This window comes from Vipera ursinii, assembly GCF_947247035.1.
Source record: "Vipera ursinii genome assembly, chromosome: 6".
Classification (NCBI taxonomy): Eukaryota; Metazoa; Chordata; class Lepidosauria; order Squamata; family Viperidae; genus Vipera; species Vipera ursinii.
This window is the reverse complement of record NC_139515.1, coordinates 89,045,583-89,064,663: the sequence shown is the minus strand read 5'-3', so window position 1 is coordinate 89,064,663 and position 19,081 is coordinate 89,045,583. Positions and strand designations below refer to the sequence as shown.

At 50.8% G+C, this 19,081-nt stretch overlaps 2 protein-coding genes across 4 annotated transcripts in view; one reads left to right on the top strand and one right to left on the bottom strand.

Moving 5' to 3' along the window:
• LOC310642441 (C-type lectin lectoxin-Lio2-like) overlaps positions 1-19,081 on the top strand; it is a 310,859-nt gene that overhangs the window by 199,284 nt on the left and 92,494 nt on the right. The window lies entirely within an intron of this gene.
• The window catches only part of GOLGB1 (golgin B1), a 33,999-nt gene that overhangs the window by 4,663 nt on the left and 10,255 nt on the right, over positions 1-19,081 (bottom strand). For all 3 annotated transcript variants that reach the window (XM_083366077.1, XM_083366079.1, XM_083366078.1), the window contains exons 8-14: positions 17,070-17,460; positions 15,208-15,293; positions 8,599-13,568; positions 3,719-5,660; positions 2,377-2,537; positions 2,117-2,168; positions 339-461 (exon numbers count right to left, since the gene is read on the bottom strand). In XM_083366077.1, the coding sequence (XP_083222203.1) occupies positions 339-461; positions 2,117-2,168; positions 2,377-2,537; positions 3,719-5,660; positions 8,599-13,568; positions 15,208-15,293; positions 17,070-17,460 (7,725 nt within the window). The remainder of the gene's footprint in view (positions 1-338; positions 462-2,116; positions 2,169-2,376; positions 2,538-3,718; positions 5,661-8,598; positions 13,569-15,207; positions 15,294-17,069; positions 17,461-19,081) is intronic.

Below are 19,081 nucleotides of genomic sequence, written 5' to 3'. Positions count from 1 at the left end.
GCATGGGGGAACTATGGCCTCCTCATGATTTGTGGACTTCAACTCCCAGAATTCCTGAGCCAGCACGGCTCAGCTTGGAAACCTCTCCCTTTCCGCTCAGTGTGGCTGGCTCAGGAATTCTGGGAGTTGAAGTCCACCAGTCTTAAAGTGGCCAAGTTTGGAGACTCTTGACTTCGAGCACAAGGCAAGCCCAACGTCCAGAAGGTCCTTGAACCACACAAGAGATGAAACTGGAGACAGCCAGCTTTGCGAGAAGGACATCCCTCTCTCTGCTCAGTTAGCCCTCTAGAAAAAGACCCCCCGCCCCAGAGAACGACGTTCCCGCCTCTTCTCCCCACCTTGCTGTTCAGCTGCTGGATGCGGAGCTCCTTCTGGTGCAGATGCTTCAAGCTGCTCCCAAGCTGGGCCTGGAGCTCCTCCAGGGATGCCATCTGGCCGGAGCCCGTCGCCCCTGAAGTCCCCTGGGGAAAAGGCCCAGTCAGCTGCTGCCCACTTTTTGCCCAGCAAGACCCCCCTCACCCCCAGCCCCATTCTCTCTGGCCTGGGATGCGACACAGGTGGCTTCCCTTTCTCAAGACACGCAGAAGGATGGGACTTGTGGTCCAGAGGCCCAAGGCGAGATAAAAAAGGAGGGGTGGGGGGCGGCTTTCTTTAAGGTAAGAGTTATGAGTCTGCTAAAGCTATTTGCCGGTTTGGGCTTTACGTGAACGACTCAGGAACCAGACACAAAATACGGTTTAAAAAAAAAAGAAATAGAACTTTAGCATCCCAGACAAATATCACCCGGCAAAACGTGTTGTTAGACAACGGGAGCGTAAGGGAAGAAATTTTTTTTTAATGTAAGGTCGATTGTTACCGATAACATTCTCTACAGTACACTAAGGGACGCAGTGGCTCAGTGGGTCAGGACGCTGAGCTTGTTGATCAGAACGTCGGCAGTTAGGCGGGTCGAATCCCGAGTGCCGCATAGCAGGGTAGCACGTAAAAATGCAAGTAGAAAAATAGGGACCACTACGGTGGGAAGGTAACAGTGTTCCGTGCACCTTTGGCATCTAGTCATGCCGGCCACATGACCACGGAGACGTCCTCGGACAAGCGCTGGCTCTTCGGCTTTGAAACGGAGATGAGCACCGGCCCCTAGAGTCGGAAAACGACTAGCACGCATGTGTGGGGGAATCTTTACCTTTACCTTTACAGTACACTAAATGGCAGCGGGGTCAGGAGAAGGAAATATCAGAAAGCTGATAAAATGCCGCAGAATAAAACTGCAATGAAGTCAGGAGGGAGTCCTTGCACTCCGAATGCCTTGGCTGACCAGTGAACCCTCTCGCTGCCGTGGGAGGGCCAGGCCAGCTTCAAAGAGGAGAGCGGGGACATCGAAAGCTCGGCCACTTTGCCAGGTCCGGGGACACCCACCCACCCACCCACACACATACCCAGCCTAGGGAGGGCAGAAGCAACTGCTGCAGTTTTCTCAGAGTGAGTGAACTTAAGGTTAATACATAGCGTTATCCACATCTTATATTGACCTTTTTATGCTGCTGAATGCTGCCTCGAGTCACTGATGGAGAGGTGGGTGGCAGGCAAATTTAAAAAATAAAACAATAAAAGAAAATAATAAAAGAAAAAAGAAAAAAACAACAAAATAAAATCAAAACAAAATAAACAATAAATGAAATGAAGCGAAATAATAAAATGAAATGAAAAACAAAATAACATACAAAATAATAAAAGGAAATGAAATGAAATGAAATGAAATGAAATGAAATAAAATAAAATAAAGTAAAATAAATAAAATGGAATGGAATAATAAAAAGAAATAAAATGTATAAAATTAATAAAATAAAAAATGAAATGAAACAACATGAAATGAAATAAAGTAAAAAATGAAACGAAATGAAACAGAATAAGAAATAAAAAATAAAATAAAAATAAAGTAATAAAATGAGATAAAATGATAATAAAATAAAATGAAATGAAATAAAAAACAGAATAAAAATAAAAATAAATAATAAAATAAAATAAATAATGAAATAAAATAAAATTTTAAATTAATCACACCACCACCCAAGCGCCGGCTGCGTGAGCCTGCCGCCCTCCGGCCCGGGTTGCTCACCTCCCTTCGGGGCTGCTCCAGCTTCTCCGCCTCCCAGCCGGCCTTTTCTTCCCTGAAAAAAACCAGCCCCAAAAGTGAAAGGGGGAAAAGCCAATGGGGGACAACCTGGTTCACTTAACAACTGCAATGATTTGTTTAACAACTGTGGCAAAAAAAAAAAAGGAGCGACCCAATTAACCCCCGCCTTGCTTAGAAACGGAGCTTCCGGTCCCCACTGAGGACCCGAGTCGAGGGCCACCCGGGCGGCCCGCTCCCCTCACCTGAGTCGCCGGAGCTCCGTCTCCGCAGCGTCCCTCTCCTGCTGCAGCCGCTCCACCTCCCGCGTCTTCTGCTGGAGCTGGGCCTTCAGGCGCCCTTCTTCGGCCGTCTCCGCCCCGGCCTGGAGGTGCTGCTGCTGCTGCAGATCCTTCAGCTCCGCCAGCTCAAGAAGGAGAAGAGGAGAACCTGCCTGATCAAAGACTTCCTTCCCACCAGATCAACTGGCTCTCCAAAACAGGGTGAGGGATAAAGGGCCCCCCAAAAAGGAGTCTGATTCTCAACAGAGGAGAATACTTGTAGCTCAGGTCCCTGGTGCTCTCCATGCTTGGAGGTTTTCCTGCAGACGTTTCATGACCCAACTAGGTCACGTCATCAGGGCTGGAAGGGAGTGGGGTTTGTGGAGAAGGAGGAGTGGGGGGGGGACAGGAAGAAGAAGAAGAAGAAGAAGAAGAAGAAGAAGAAGAAGAAGAAGAAGAAGAAGAAGAAGAAGAAGAAGAAGAAGAAGAAGAAGAAGAAGAAGAGGAGGAGGAGGAGGAGGAGGAGGAGGAGGAGGAGGAGGAGGAGGAGGAGGAGGAGGAGGAGGAGGAGGAGGAGGACGACGACGACGACGACTGCGGGGTCCTTGGTGCTCTGATCTTGGTTATTTTCTTGCAGATGACCCAACTAGGTGACAACATCAGAGCTAGCCCTGAAGATGCCTAGTGGACCACCAAGGACCCCACAAAAGGTTGCAGGAATTGGGGATGCCCTCTCTAATGAAGAGAAGGATTAGGGGTGATGTAGAACATGGAACAATGACAGCGCTGATAATGGTAGCAGCGCTATATGTCATGACAATATTGATAAGATAACCGTTATTGTCAATTTTACTGTGAGCACACACCAGCCCACATTGAAAATGAAATTCTGTTGCCTGCTCTCAAAAGAAAGATCATAACATCATCAGCTAGCACAACAATGATAACAATGATACACATGATAGCAGTCTTCCAATATTTGAGGGGCTGCCACAGAGGAGAGGGGGATCAGCCTCTTCTCCAAAGCCCCTGAAGGCAGGACAAGAAACCACGGATGGAAACTCATCAAGGAGAGAAGCAACCTGGAACTGAGGAGAAACTTTCTAACGGTGAGGACAATTAACCAGTGGAACAGCTTGCCACCAGAAGTTGTGGGCGCTTCATCACTGGAGGTTTTTAAGAAGAGACTGGGCAGCCATTGGTCTGGAACGGTACAGGGTCTCCTGCCTGACCAGGGGGTTGGACTAGAAGACCTCCAAGGTCCCTTCCAACTCTGTTATTCTGTTACCCCTTGCCCTCCAACACACAGCAGAGTTTCAAGACTTACCAGCCGGTCTCGGTCGTTCTGCAGGGACGAGAGCGCCTTCTTGAGACTCGGCACTTCGGAAGACGTGCCGGCGGCCGACTGGAGCTTCACCTCCTCCGTCTTGCGGGTTCTGTCCAGCTCGCTCAGCAGACGGTCCCGCTCAGCCTGCAGGCTGGCCATGGCCTGGGAGAAGGCCTTCACTTGGCCAGAGGCCCCCTCCAGCTCCGAAGAAAGGCGAGCAAGTTGGGAGTCTTTGGATTGAAGCTGCTGGTTGAGCTTCTCCAGCTCCTCCGAGAAGCCCTTCCCTTCCGTTGAGCCTCGGAGGGCAGCGAGTTCGGAGGCCATGCTGTCCTTCTGCTTCTCCAGGGCGGTTTGCACCTCCTGAGAGCGAAGCTTCTCCTGATGGAGGCCTTGAAGCAGCTGCCTCTGCTCTTCCAGGTCCGCCGCGTGTCTCTTCTCCAGGGCCCGCCGTTCTTCGTTAGACTGATCCCAGCTGTCTTGGAGAGAACTCATGGCTTTCTTGAACGACTGGATTTGGGCCTTCAAGTCCTGGTTTTCCTCTGTGACCACGAGGAGGCTCTGCTCCATCTGCAGGAGGTCCTTGGCCAGCTCGGCCACCCGTTCTTCGGCTGTCTCGGTCTCGTTCCGCAGGAGTCCAGCGTCGTGATGGAAGCTCTTGAGGTCTTCCTTCATCTTGGCTTCCACTTCCTGCAGCTTCTGAGAGGTGGTTTGACGAAGACGAGCCAGCTCCTCTTCAAGTCCCACCACCTGCTCATTTGCCAGCGAGAGCTGCCCACCTAAACTCTGGATTTCATCCACTTTCTCTTGCAGCTGCAACTGCAGCTCCATCATGGCACCCCCTTCCCTCAGAACCAGGATCTCATTCTGCCTCTGGGAGAGGGAAGACTCTAGACTCTTGACTTCCTGCTCCAGATTCTGCTTCTCCAGCTTCAGGGCCTCCACGGTTCGCTGTAGGTTGGCCAAACTAAGTTCAGAGTCTCGCAGCTGGCCTTCCATCCCGGCCTTCTCCTTCTCCAAGGCCTGGATCCGTTCAATCTGGGTTTTCAGCAGCTGCTTCTGCTGACTGTCCTTGATGGAGATGACTTGGTTCAGGTCCTCACGGTATCGTACCAGTTCGGCATCCAACTTGGCGTTCTCTGCATGCAAGTCATCCCTCTGACCGTGGAGGCTCCGAAGTTGCTCCTTCAAGGAGTTATTCTCTGCAGCCGCTTCCTGGATCAGCTGATCCTTCTCTAAAATGGCGGCCAGGTGACGCTGTTCCAGCTGCCGATAGTCTTCCAGAACTCTGTCCCGGTCATCTTGCAGAGAAGACATGGATTTGGTGAAGGAATCTAGCTGAGCTTTGTTCTGCTTGCTCTCCTCATGGATATTCTTCAGCTTCTTCATGAGACTATTCGCTTTCTCCTGAGCTTTTGCTTTATCGGCCTCCAAAGCCACCTTCTCGGCTTCAGCCTTGGCCATCTGGTTCTCCAGCTCCTTCAGCTCCTCCTTGTGCTGCTGTTGGATTTCCAGCAGGGCTTTGGCTACGGCCTCTTCCTTGGCAGCCGCGAGACTGACAATCTTCTGCTCCTTGAAGGTGATCTCGGTATGGAGTCTGTCCGTCAGCTCCTTGGAAGCCTGCAGATCAGCCTCCAGCTGCTCCAGACTAAACCTGCAATCCTGAAGACCGGCCTCGTGGCTCTTCGCCGTCTCCGACATCTCAAGACGGGCTCGGTCGCAGTCTTCAAAGGAGGCCTGCAGGTCAGCAAGCTGCTTTCTCAGAGAGCCAAGTTCTCCTCCTTGTTGGAGAACCTGGCTCTGGGAGTGGCCCAGTAACCGCTGGACCTCTTCAAGCTGTAGTCCAAGCCTGTGCTTCTCCTCCTGGAGCAATCGGACTTCCTCTTGATGGTTCTGGAGCTCCTTCTGGGCGTGGGACTCTTGGGCTGATTTGCTGCGTTCCAAGCTGCAAGCAGAAATGGCAGGATGTGACAGAGAGCCCATGTAGGTCCTTTTTACTTTTTCTCACTGCTGTCCTTCCAAACCAGCCACCTCCCTTGCTACTAGTTGTTGTTGTTAGCTGCGAAGTCGTGTCCGACCCATCGCGACCCCATGGACCACGTTCCTCCAGGCCTTCCTGTCCTCTACCATCTTCTGGAGTCCATTTAAGCTCACGCCTACTGCTTCAGTGACTCCATCCAGCCACCTCAGTAGCCCCTTGCTACTAGCAGAACCATAAAAGGGGGTTCTGCAAAATACTCCCACGAAGTGTCAGAACCCATATTCTAAGGGGGCTCTTTTCTATCTTTAACTCAAACTCTACTCTCTCTCTCTACTTCTGGGTTCTGCCGTGCTCCTGGAGGGGAGGGAGGGAAAGCATTGCGGGCTATTGCTCTATTCTCCTCTATCGCTGCACTGTAACACTTGGCTGTTTCTGCATACTTCCTCTGTGAACTATCTTTCCCTCGATGTCAGCTAGAAAGGAAGGGGGGGAGAGAAGGGATGTGCCTCCGGCAACCGGTTTATCTCTGCTTTCGGAAGGGAAGGTGTAAGGAACCAACAAAACATTGCTGCAACCCCGAGACAGCCTGGCGTTATCTCCTCCTTCCCACAACGGACTTAACACCTTGGGATTGGCCCATTTGAACTGGCCGGATGAACTATTGGGGTGGGGTTTGCTTGGGACGCTTTTTAACCTATTGATCTGAGCGAGGAAATGCTCGGATCCTGTCTATTATGCCTGCTATCAGCTTCTCCTAATAAAAGTTCCTTTTGGAAGAATCCGTTTCCACGAGTTCTGCTTTTTTAGGATGAGGTTTTGAAGTGGGCCCTGAGGCATGAAGTTAGGATGGAGGCTGGGCCATATTTAACTGTAAGGGCATGAGGGAAAGTCTGGAGTAGTGGCCCCCAACCTTTTGGGCACCAGGGACTGGTTCCGTGGAGAGAGGTTTTTCCACAGACCGGAGGGGGTGCGGTTTCGTGTGCTGCTTGCATCCCACGGGTGGGGATTCCTTTGTTTGCATGGCCCAGTTTTTGGCATGCTGCAGACCGCAGGGGTTGGAGACCCCTGGTCTAGAGGGTGAAAATAATGGACAGTCAGAAAAGCAGAGGAAAAGAATGAAGCTACTGGATCTCTGGCAAAAAAAAAGTTTCTGAAACCGAAGGACAGGGAGAAAATCCTCCTGCCAAGGGTGGAATGAGCTCCCCAGGGCACTTTCAAAGAATGGGTTGGGCTGTTCTCAGCCCAGAATGCTTTACGGTGAAGGAGGACCTTCTCCAAAGTGGTGGGGCTGGATGTTGAGGCCCCAATGACTTTCTGCCAAATCTCCATCTATTAATAGAAGAGAATTATTTGTAGCTCGGGGCTGAACTGTGGGGTCTTTGGTGCCCTCTGAGCTGGGTGGTTTCCTTGCAGACATCTCGTGACCCAACTAGGGAACATCATCAGTGCTAGAAGGGAGGGAGGGAGGGAGGGAAGGAAGGAAGGAAAAGAGAAAAGGGAAGGAGGAAGGAAGGAAGGAGAGAAGGAGAAAAAGAACTGTGGGGTCCTTGGCGCTCCCTGAGCTGGGTTGTTTTCTTGCAGATGTTTCATTACCCAACTAGGGAACACCATCAGTGCTAGAAGGGAGTGGGTTCTGCAGAGAGGAGGAGGAGGAGGACGACGACTGTGGGGTCCCTAGTGCTCTCTTGAGCTGGATAGTTTTCTTGCAGATGTTTCATTACCCAACTAAGGTAACATCATCAGTTGTAGAAGGGAGTGGGATTTGTGGGGAGGAGGAAGAGAACTTCAGTGTCCTTGGTGCTCTCTGAGCTTGGTTGTTTTCTTGTAGACCCAACTAGGGAACATCATCAGTGCTAGAAGCTTGTAGCACTGACGATCTTACCTAGTTGGGTTGAGAAACATCAGCAAGAAAACCAACGTCAGAGAGCACTAAGAACCTCACAATTCTTCTCCTTCTCCTTTTGGTCCATTCCACAAACCCTCCTCCCTTCTAGCGCTCATGTTCCCTAGTTGGGTCATGAAACATCTGCTAGAAAACCACCCAGCTCAGAGAGCACCACACTCTCTATCCACTCCTTAATGCTTTAGGCAGAGTACTTTAGCCCAAGGAGAAACTGGACATCTCTTCTCTGCAAAGACTTTCTCCACATCTCCAAGCCTTGACCCAGAACTTGAGCCATCCAGTGGTTGTCCAATCTTCAAAGGCAGGTGGGTAAAATAACCCTACGGTGAGCTCTGCCACAGAGAAGACCCTGCACAAAATCTGCTTCCACTGACTCTAGTAGCTTGCAAGAGGAGAGACTCAAATCCGTCCTCCATGGCTCCATGTCTCAAATCCATCTTACATTTCCATCCAACAACGGATGGAAACTGACCAAAGAGAGAAGCAACCTGGAATTAAGGAGAAACTTCCTAACAGTGAGGACAATTAACCAGTGGAACAGAAGTTGCCTTCAGAAGTTGTGGGTGCTCCACCACTGGAGGCTTTCAAGAAGAGACTGGACAGCCACTTGTCTGAAATGGCATAGGGCAGGGATACGCAACCTTAGCTCTTTTATGACTTTTGGACTTCAATGCCCAGAATTCCTGAACCAGCCATGCTGACTCAGGAATTCTGGGAGGCGAAGTCCACAAGTCATAAAAGAGCCAAGGTTGCCTACCCCTGGTACAGGATCTCCTGCTTGAGCAGGGAGCTGGACTAGAAGACCTCCAAGGTCCCTTCCAGCTCTATTCTATTCTGATTCTAGCTCTTATCTACCACGCTAAAATGAGCACAGAAGAAACGGGGGTAAGGAGATTTGCGTCCTTCCCCTTAGCTCACCCTAGTTCTGCTTCTGCTCGTTATGAAAGAGCCCCAGAAGAACCTTGGAATGCCAGAGGTGGGAGCGTCAACCCGTCTTACCTGGCAACGAGGCCTTGGAGGTCTTCCACCTGGAGAGCCATCTTCTTGGCCTGCTCTTGCAAGGCAATGCAGGCCTCTTCCTGAGCAGAGAGTTCCTGCTCCTTCTTCTCAATGGCCTGGCTGAACTTCTTCTCCCACTGCTTGGACTCGTCTATCACCCGGTCCCTGTCGTCCTGCAGGGAGGACATGCTTCTGGTGAAGGCTGCCAGCTGGGCTAAGGTGTGGTTCAGGCTGCCCTGAATCTGTTTGGCTTCCTGGTCCTTTTGGCGCAGGGAGCCTTGGAGTTCTCGTGCCGACGCCTCGGCGAACGCCTGCTTTTTCTGCAAGGCTTCCAACCTCTCTTCCATGTTTCTCGTCTCCTTCAGGTGCTTGTCCTTCTCCTGCTCCAAACGTTTCTCCAGTTCCTTCTCTTTTTGACTCAGCTGACCTCTGATCTGAGCCTGGGTGTTCTGAAGCTCCTCTTTTACCTTCAGGCTCTCCGCCACGACGCGGGCAGCTTCGCTCTGAGTATCATCCAGCAAGACTCTGCAGGAAGCCAGCTCAGCCTGGACCTTCTTGGTCTTCTCCTCGGCCTCCGCCACGCTCTTCTTGGTGGTCTCCAGCTCCCTCTTAGACTCACTCTGGACAAACTCCAGGGCCTTGATGGTTCTCTCCAAGGCACTGACCTTCTCCTGGCTTTTAATGCAATCTTTCTGCAGCTGCCTCACTTCTTGCTGTTTTTCTTTCAACAGTTCCTGAAGCTCTCGGGTCTGAGTCCGGCCGCTGTCTTCCTTCCAGGCGCTCTTGACCTTTTCCGCGTTCTCTTTCTTCTCGGCTTCCGCCTCGTGCTTCTCCCTCAACAGATGCCGCTTCTCCTCTTCCAGGCGGCTCAGGGAGCCCTGAAGACTTCCCAGCTCACCGAGGAGCTGCTGGTTTTGGCTCTCCAGGTTGGCCCTGTCCTGCTGGTAGTTCCCAATGCTGCCATTCAACTCGGCCAGCTGGTTCATCAGCCTCTCTTCAAGGTCGTCCTTCTCAGTTTCCAAAGCTTCTTTCAACCTCAGCGCCTCGGCCAGCTGTTCCTGGGTTTGCCGCCATGCTTCCTCCACCTTGTGGACCTTTTCTTGAAGAGCTTCCAGTTCCTGGCCTTTCGCAGCCAGTAAGCCTTCCAGGCGGTCCTTCTCTTCCTTCAGGACCTCCAAGTCCTTGTGGGCCTTGTTCATTTCCTCTACCGCCGTCTTCCTCCCATCTTCTAGCGCTGCCACTTGCTCCTGAAGCTCTGCCGCTGGCTGAACATCGCCGGTTCTTTCATCACGCAAGGGGTTAGCTGGGCTAAGATCTTCCTTTTGGTCCCTGAGGCTCGGAGCAGCAGTGGGGAGAACTTCAGAACCCGTGTCTGGATCTCCTTGTTCCTCAGCTGCCTCCTCTGAAGATGGCATCATGGTGGAACCGACCATCTTGCTTCTGACCACCATCTCCTCTTGGAGGCTGCTCTGAACTTCCTTATTTTGCAAAGTCTGCCTCAAATCCTGGATTTCCTGCTTCAAGCGGTCCTTCTCGGCCACCAGGGCTTTCAGCTCATCAGAAAGAGCCTGGCAATTCTTCTTGGAGGCTTCCAGCTCTTCTTGAAGAGCAGAATTTGCCCCATCCTGTCTACCATCCCCAGGATGAATTTCGGACCTCAGCTGCTCGTTCTCTTCTTCGAGTTCCAAGATCTTCTGCTGCTTGGATTTGGCAAACTTCCTCATTTTCTCCCTCATGCCTTCCATCTCCTGTTCGGCTCCCTGCAGGCGAGCCTCCCCATCCTTCTTCTCCGCTTCCGCCTCTTTCAGTTTGAGGAAGAGGTCCTGCTTCTCCTGTCGGACACTCTCCACCACCCGCTGGATCCGCTCGGCCTCGTTGCTGACGTTCTCGTACGACTGCAGGAGCGTCTCGTACTCCTTCTGCAATTCCTCGTGTTTCCTCCGCCACTCCGAGAGCTCCTGGGCCTGCCTTTCCTTCAGAGAGTCAATTTCCTCCTCGAGACTTGTCTTCTCCTGAGTCACCCCTTCCAGGGCCAGCTTCAGACTCTCGCAGGAACCAGTCACGTTCTGGTTTTCCACCAAGGCTTTGTCCACCGCTGATATGAGCTTGTCCCGTTCCTCCTTGAAGGTCGCCAGTTTCTCCAACAGGACCACCTTCTCCTTGTCCAGCTCAGACGCCCGAAGCTCTGCCTCCTGAAGATGGAGAGAGGTGCTTTCCAGAGCGGCCTTGGTGCTGGACAACTCGTCCCTCAGCCCCTTCCTCTCTTTTAGGGCTTCCTTCCTGGAGATGAGGGCTGCCTGCAGCTTCCTCTGGAGCTGGGCTTTGGATTGGGTCTCTGCAGATTCTTCTGCCGATTTCGCCTGCAACTCAGCCTGTAGCTGCTGGGCTTGGTCCAACTGCCCCTGCAAAGCTTTGACCCTACTCTCCTTCTCTTGCAACTCAGCCTGGAGGCAACAAAGAGACTCGCTTTTCTCCATTAATTGGGAGTGAAGGCCTTGGATTTCTTCTTTGCCGCTGAGTTCCTTCTGCTCTTGGTGGCATCTTAGATTCTCCTGCCTGGAAATTTCTTCCCGGCTCTCCTGCAATTCCAGCTTCAGGCTTGCTATGCTGGTTTCCGCCTGACTGCAGGCAGTTTTGGCCATCTCCACTTCAGCCAGAAGTTGCTCGACCTGCTCCTGAAGGAGCAGAGTCTTCTCTGACTTGCTGTCAAGCTCTCCTTTCAAATGACTGATCTGGGCTTCCAGTGCTTTCTTCTCAGCCTGAAGCTTCTCAAAGTCTGCCTTAAGCTGTCCCACAACTGAGTCTTCAGTTACCAAGGAAGTGCATTCTTCAATGACCTCCTGGCCAAACTCCTGCACAAGCCCTGATGCTGGTCCTTCAGAAGAAACCTCTCCAGCTGGTTTTTGAGAAGGGAAGCTCTCCAGAAATTTGGACGTCTGGAGCTGGTCCTGCAGCCCTGATGCTGGTCCTTCAGAAGAAACATTTCTAGCAGGTTTTTGAGGAGGGAAGCTCTCCAGAAACTTGGACATCATCTGTAGCTGGTCCTGCAGTTTCTCCCTCTCTCTGCTTTGCTGCTCAAATTGCTCTTGCAGCAAGTTGTAGTCGTCCTTCTGCTGCTTTAGCAGCTCGCGAGAATGACGATCCTTCTCCTTGGCTTTCTTCATGATCTCCTTGCGTGAGACCAGAGCTTCCTGCAGCTTCTTCTGGAGCTCTTCTCTCTCCTGGACCAGCGCCAAGAACTCTTCTTGGACAGTCCTATTTTCTCCTTCCGGGCCAAGGTCAGCTTTGCTGCTTGATCCACCTGCCCCAGGATCTGCTGAGCTGGACCCCTCCAAATTCTGATCCATCGGACTTTGTTTCTCTAGGGCCAACTTGCAGTGTTCGAGTTCAGCCTGCAAGGCGTTTACCTGGAGATCCTTCTCCTCTAGACTTTGCTGCAACTCTGTAATCACGGCCCGTGGCCAAGTGCATTCTTTCCCCTCAGGGGTGTCTTGTGACGTGGCTTCCTTTGCAGAGAGCAACTGGCTGAGTGAGGCAGCTCTGCCCCGCCTTGCAGGATGCCCTTGGCCACTACGGAGCCGTTGACTCTCGGAGAGATGTCCACCTCCTTCATTCTCCTGGGCTACCACCTCCTGCCTCTCGGCTGGAGGCTCTTCCCCAACTTTTCCTTCCTGCTCCAGCTGGCGAACCCTGTTGAGAAGCTCCTTCCTGCTGAGAAGGGCAGCTTGCAGCTTCTTCTTCACGAGTTCGTTCTCCTTCCTTAGAACTTCCACTGCTTCATTGGTGGGCAACTCCTCCGTTGGTGGCCTTTCCTCCTCCGTTTCCACCGCCTGCTCTCTGGTCTCTTTTCCTTGCTGCAACACGCTCAGTTGCTCCATCACGCTCTTCAGCTCTTTCCCCAGCACAAACTTCTCCTCGTTGAGTTGCACCATCCGGTCGGACATGCCGATGCTGACTTCGGTCATCCTTTGTTCTCGCTCCATCACTTCCCGCTGGAGCTTCTCCACCTCCAGAGAGTTCTCAGAGAGGAGCTTCGCCAGCTTGGTGGTTTCCACCTCCTTCAAGACGAGGGCCTGGGAGAGCTCCTGAGCCTTCGTGGAAGCCTCCTGCCCCTCTTCTACCAGGGCTTGGACGTTCTGCTGCTCCTCCTGGAGCTGGCTAAGCAGTTTTCTCCCCATCATTTCTTGCTCGGAGAGGTGACGCTGGGCTTCATCCAGGTCCTTCTGCAAAGCGACGATTTTCACCTCCTTGGATCTGGCCTCGTTCCTCAGACTCTGAATTTGCTCCTTCAACAAACCCAGGTGAGAGATTCCGCTCTCGTAGTTGGGAAGCTGCTGCTGCTGCCGCTGCTCTGGGTGAGCAGGGCCTCCTTCCAACTGGTCCTTCAGCTCCGCCAGGAAGCACAGCTCCTTCAGCTGGGACAGGAGCTGGTCACGCTCCGCGCTCAGGGTCTGCGCAACCCGGGCCGAGCCCTCCACCTGTCCTTGAAGCTGGCCAATTTCTGCCGTTTTCTCCTCCAGGATTCTCTCGTGGCTTTCCACAGTTTCTCGATGCCTCCTTTGTAGTTCAGCGACTTCAAGCTCCAACTTCTGTAACTGCAGCCCGGAGTCTAGAGACGTTCCCTGAGCGGTTTCGTTCTCCTCCGGGCCCAACAGCATCCCCAGCACAGAAGGAGAGTCCTGAAGGTCTACCGTGACCAGGGAGCTGCTGCTTGAATCGCTCCGGATAGGCACGGCCCCTTCTCCCTCTCCCTCCTCGCTCCCCTGCGGCTGCCCCGCTTCAGTCTCCGGGCTGCTCGAGATCGGAAGCTGCCCCTTGAGCAGCGCGATTTCTTCCTGGGCCTCCTGCAGCTCCAGAAGCAAGACTGAGAGATCCCGCTGCTTCTTCTCGGCCAAGTATTCCAGGAGATCTGGCTGTCCGTCCGGTTGGGCCTGCAGGGGCTCCTCCTCAGGGCTCCCGCCTGCGCTGGGCTGCAAGGAGGAGAAGAAGAAGGAGTCATTCCTCCACAGGAAGCAGACTTTGTTTTATATCACCTTTTATATCATATATTATTTTAATATTTTATATTACATTCTTTTTATATTTTATATTACTTTATGTTATTTTGCATGTTATATTACATTCTACATTATTTTATATTATATTCTACATTATTTTATATTATATATTACAATTTATATTACGTTATTTTACATTATTTTATATTATTCTACATTATTTTATATATTATATATTACATTTTATATTACTTTATTTTATATTATATTCTACATTATTTTATATTATGTTCTACATATTACATTTTACGTTATTTTACATTTTATATTATACTCTACATTATTTTATATTTTATATTACATTTTACATTACTTTGTTATTTTACATTTTATATTATATTCTACATTATTTTATATTATATTTTAGATTACATTTTAGATTACTTTATATTATATCAGGCATGTCAAACTGCTGGCCTGTCGGCCGGATGCAAACCGCGCCCTCCCCATTGCCGGCAATGGGAAAAAGTCGGTGACGTCGCGAATTTGACATGCCCGTATTATATATTATTTTACCTTTCATATTATATTCTACATTATTCCATATATTCTATATCATTTTATATTATATGTCACATTTTAATATTTTAATATTTAATATTTAGTATTTATTTTTACATTTATATTACTTTACGTTAATTTCATATTATATTATATATTACTTTGTATTTTTATATTACACATTACTTTTTATTTTATATCTTTCATATTTTAGGATTTCATTTTGTTTTTTCATATTTTTTATTTTTCATAGTTATTTCATATTTATTTTACATATTTATTTTTCATATTTTTATACACTTTAGATTATTACTTTTTACTTTATTTTGTTGTTTGTCAGATTCACCGAGTGCCCACCATACCACAGGGTAATTCCGGGCAGCCGTGACGTACTGCCACGATGGAGCTCAGAAATTCCGTTGCTAAGCGACCCATTTGTTAAAAGAGCTTTGCCCCATTTTACAGCCTTTCTTGCCGCCGTTCTGAAGTGAATTAATAAACCCGATTGTTACGTGAGTCCGGCTTCCCCATTGGCTTCGCTCGTCCGAAAGCCGCAGAAGGGGTCACGTGACCCCGGGGGACGCCGCAACGGACTTAAGTGTAAAAAACAGAACTAAATCACTTTTTATTCCCACTTTTTTCCAGCCTCAGTCACCATATGAACCGTCGTAAGTCGACAGTAATTGATATTTTGCAGGCAAGATCATCCCCCCACCCCCACCCAAACAGCTTCTCATCATCAGAGCCACCCTGTTGGGCACAGACCCAGATGGCAGAGGGGAGAACACTATGCCCCCTCTCCCACGGACCACCTCGGGGGTCCTGGACTAAAAAACGAGAGTCCCTGGGTCCGTCTCCCTCCACCCCTCTCTCTCTCTCTGCCTCCATCCTGAGAGACGGTGCTACAGGAAAGCAAGGCCTGCTGGTTCGGAGGGTGTAGCTCAGCTGAGAAGAGGGGGTGAGGGGTGGGGGGGCTGCCGGGGGGCTGCAGGTCACCTGCCGGGACCCCCGGCCTCGCCACCTCTGCAAAGGTATTTACGGCAACCTTTACCTGGCTCGGGGGGAGAGACTGGACTGCCGCCGTTTCCAGTTCCGGCTGAGACGAGCCGAGCGCCGGGTGTCTTTCAGGGGCCTCCCCTGGGATAGAAAACAGAATGTAAGCGGCCTCAGAGAGACGTCCATCCCCTCGCCTGGTATAATGCCGAGAGAAGCCGAAAACGGCCGTAAACTGAGCTCCGCTCCTGAAACCGGCCCCCATTCGGCGAGAACCGAAGGGAGCTTAAAATCCGGGAGGCTGTCCAAGGGCGCAGCGGACAGGCTGGGCTGTTCCGGAGCAGAAGCTGCTGGCCTTTTACCATCGGTCACAGGGCTGAAAAAGCCTAGCTCGAAAGAAGCGCCAGGTGAACTGGCCAGGTGTTTCGGGAGCCGGACAGGGATCCCTGGGGACAGGCCAGCTTCCACGGTTCTGGTGTCCTTGGGGCCGAGTTCTGATGGTTTTCTTGCAGACGTTTCGTGACCCACGTAGGCAACCTTATCAGTGCTGGAAGGGAGTGAGGCTTGCTCTCTCTTTATATACCAGGGAGCAGGGCTTTTTTTTCCTCATTGAACGCTCAGAACGGAGTTCCAGCACCTTTCTTGGATGGAACCTTGTAGGGAAGGCAAGGAGGGTTGTATGACGGGTGTTAGTTCCGGCACCTTTTTCTTTTATAAAAAAAGCCAGGGAGGGAGGCAGTGTTGTCGTTGATGATTGATTAAGTTGCTGTTTATTGTTAGCTTCTTTGTCTGAGTGGATAGCTCCTTGAATCACAGCATAAACAATGCCCCAACTAGGAACTACCAACTCAGGTAAACCATCAAACAGAAAACAACAACCTAATCTAGGACCCATTTAAGAACGTGCCCCTGGTGTATAAACAGACAGCAAAACCCCCCCTCCCTTCTAGCACTGATGATGTTCCCTAGTTAGGTCATGAAACGTCTGCAAGAAAAACCACCCAGCTCAGAGAACACCAGGGACCACACAGTCCTTCCTCCTCCTCCTCCTCCTCCTCCTCCTCTTTCATATCCCTAGCTGGCTAATACAATGTCTGCAAGAAAACCACCAAGCCCAGAATGCACTAAGGATCCCACCGTTCTTCTTTCTCTCCTCCTCCTCCTTCCTCCTCTTCATCCCTCTTTTCTCCTCCTCCTCCTCCTCCTCCTCCAACCCCTCTTATTTCATATCCCTAGTTAATAAGATGCCTGCAAGAAAACCACCAACCTCAGAGCACACTAAGGAACCAGACGATAATAATAAATAATAATAATAATAATAATAATAATAATAATAATAATAATAATAATAATAATAACAACAACAACAAAACAACAACAACACAACAACACAACAACACAACAACAAACAACAACAACAATAATAATAATAATAATAATAATAATAATAATAATAATAATAATAATAATAATAATAATAATGTTGGAAGGGACCTCGGAGGTCATCTAGTCCAATCCCCTGCTCAGGCAGGAAACCCTAGGCCAGGGGTAGGCAACCTCGGCTCTTTTATGACTCATGGACTTCAACTCCCAGAATTCCTGAGTCAGCAAAGCTGACTCAGGAATTCTGGGAGTTGAAGTCCATGAGTCATAAAAGAGCCGAGGTTGCCTACCCCTGGCCTATACCATTTCAGATAGTACCATTTCTTCTTTCTCTCTCCTCCTCCTCCTCCTCCTCCTCCCTCCCTCCCTCCCTTATTTCATATCCCTAGTTGGGTTATAAAACATCGTCAAGAAAACCACCCAGCTCAGAGAGCTCCAGGGGACCCCGCAGTTCAACCCTGGGCGACAGTCTCCTCTGCCGATCCTCTCCTTCCTTCCGGAGGGAAGCGCTGCCTCCTTGCAGACGGTTTCGCTGACCTTGGGCGGCAGGAGGGTCCTCGGGCGAGCTGGCCACGGGTACATCCGCCTTCCGACGCAGCCGGGCGTTCTCCGCCTGGACAGCCTCGTAACTGGCCCGCAGGTCCTGCTCGGCCTTTTGAAGCTCGGCCAGCTCCTGCTCCTTCTCCGCCACCTCCAGGGCCTGCCTGGCTGCCTCGGCCTCTCGCCCAGCCCGCTCTGCTCTGGCCAGGGCCAGCTCTTGGCTCAGCTCTTGAAGCTCCTCCTGGCTCTGCCGGAAAGCCGTCTCCAGCTCGGCCAGTTCCAGCCGGAGACTCTGGACCAGGTTTTCCGATTCCCGCTGGGCAGAAGCCAGCGCGTCTCTCGAGGCCTCCAGCTCTGCCTCGGCCTTCTGCAACGACTCCCGGAGGTGCTACGAAAGAGGAAGGACAGAAGAAGCGTGGAGCTCGGCCCAAGAGGGAGGAGGTGAGGAATAAGAAAATAAGATTTTAATTTAATTTAATTTATTAATATTTCTATACCGCCCTTCTCCCGAAGGACTCAGGGCGGTGTACAGGGCAAGAATAAAACACAGAAATTTACAAAAACTAAAAGATAATTAAATACATGCCCGATTAAAAATACAGTTGATACATGGTAAAAAACCCCAATAAAAATAGTAAAAAACCCCACCAATCCCCCCTCAGGCCAGGCCGGCTTGCTCGAACAAGTATGTTTTCAGATCGCGGCGAAAGGAGCGAAGATCGGGCACCGTCCGGAGCTCCACCGGTAACTGGTTCCATAGCTCCGGGGCGCCCACAGAGAAGGATCTCCCCCTGGGGGCCACCAGCCGGCATTCTCTGACCGGTGGCACCCTGAGGAGGCCCTCTCTGTGGGACCGCACAGGGCGGAGGGAAGTAGACGCCGGCAGCAGGTGTTCCCTAAGGTACTCCGGACCCCTGCCATGTAGGGCTTTAAACACCATTACTAGCACCTTGAATCTCACCCGGAAGACAACTGGTAACCAATGCAGCTCACGGAGCAGAGATGTAACATGGGAGTATCGGGAAACTCCCAATACAACTCTCGCGGCTGCATTCTGCGCCAGTTGGAGCTTCCGGGTGGTCCTCAAGGGCAGCCCCATGTAGAGAGCGTTGCAGTAGTCTAGTCGTGAGGTCACGAGCGCGTGAGTGACCGTGTATAGATCATCCCGGCTTAGATAGGGCCGCAACTGGCGCACCAGGCGAACCTGGGCGAAAGCCCCCCTAGTCAGATAGAAATAAGATAGAAATAAGAAAACTGGAAAGTTAGAAGGACACGGCCTCAGCTAGCTAACCCAGGTAGCAAGAGATTTTTATTTTATTTATTTTTTTTTTAAAAAAAAGGTCTGCCTTGGTTTGGTGGATTACCGCAACGTTTTTGACTGGGTAGATTTTGCCCAAACTCAGAACGTGTTACGGCTAGAGGGTGCGCTGGCACAGGGGTCTCCAACCTTGGCCACTTTTAAAACTTGTGGTCTTCCAACTCCCAGAATTCCTCAGCCAGCTTTGCTGGGAGTTGAAGTCCACAAGTTGCCAAGGCTGGAGACGCCTGTGCTAGAAGACCTTCCGACGGTGCTGGAAGACCTTCCTGAAAGACGTCTATCCACCTGATGTTCCTGTTCTCAAACACGGCTCTATTCATTCCCTTAGCGATCCTCAGCAGGCTTTAGCTTAAAACGAGGCATTAGCGCCATGGAGCATCTATTCGCATCTCCCCCCCCCCCTTTTTTAAAAAATCCCATTTATATCCCGCCCTTCTCCGAAGACTCAGGGCGGCTCACAATCGAAAGCACAACTCAATGTGCTTAGCAGTTTTTATAATGCTTATATATGTAAAGCAGTCTTTTTTTTGGGGGGGGGAAGGGGAAAGGGGAAAGGGGAAAGGGGAAAGGGGAAAGGGGAAAGGGAAAGGGAAAGGGAAGGGAAGGGAAGGGAAGGGAAGGGAAGGGAAGGGAAGGGAAGGAAAGGAAAGGAAGGGGAAGGTGAAAGGGGAAGGAAAGGAGGAAGGGGAAG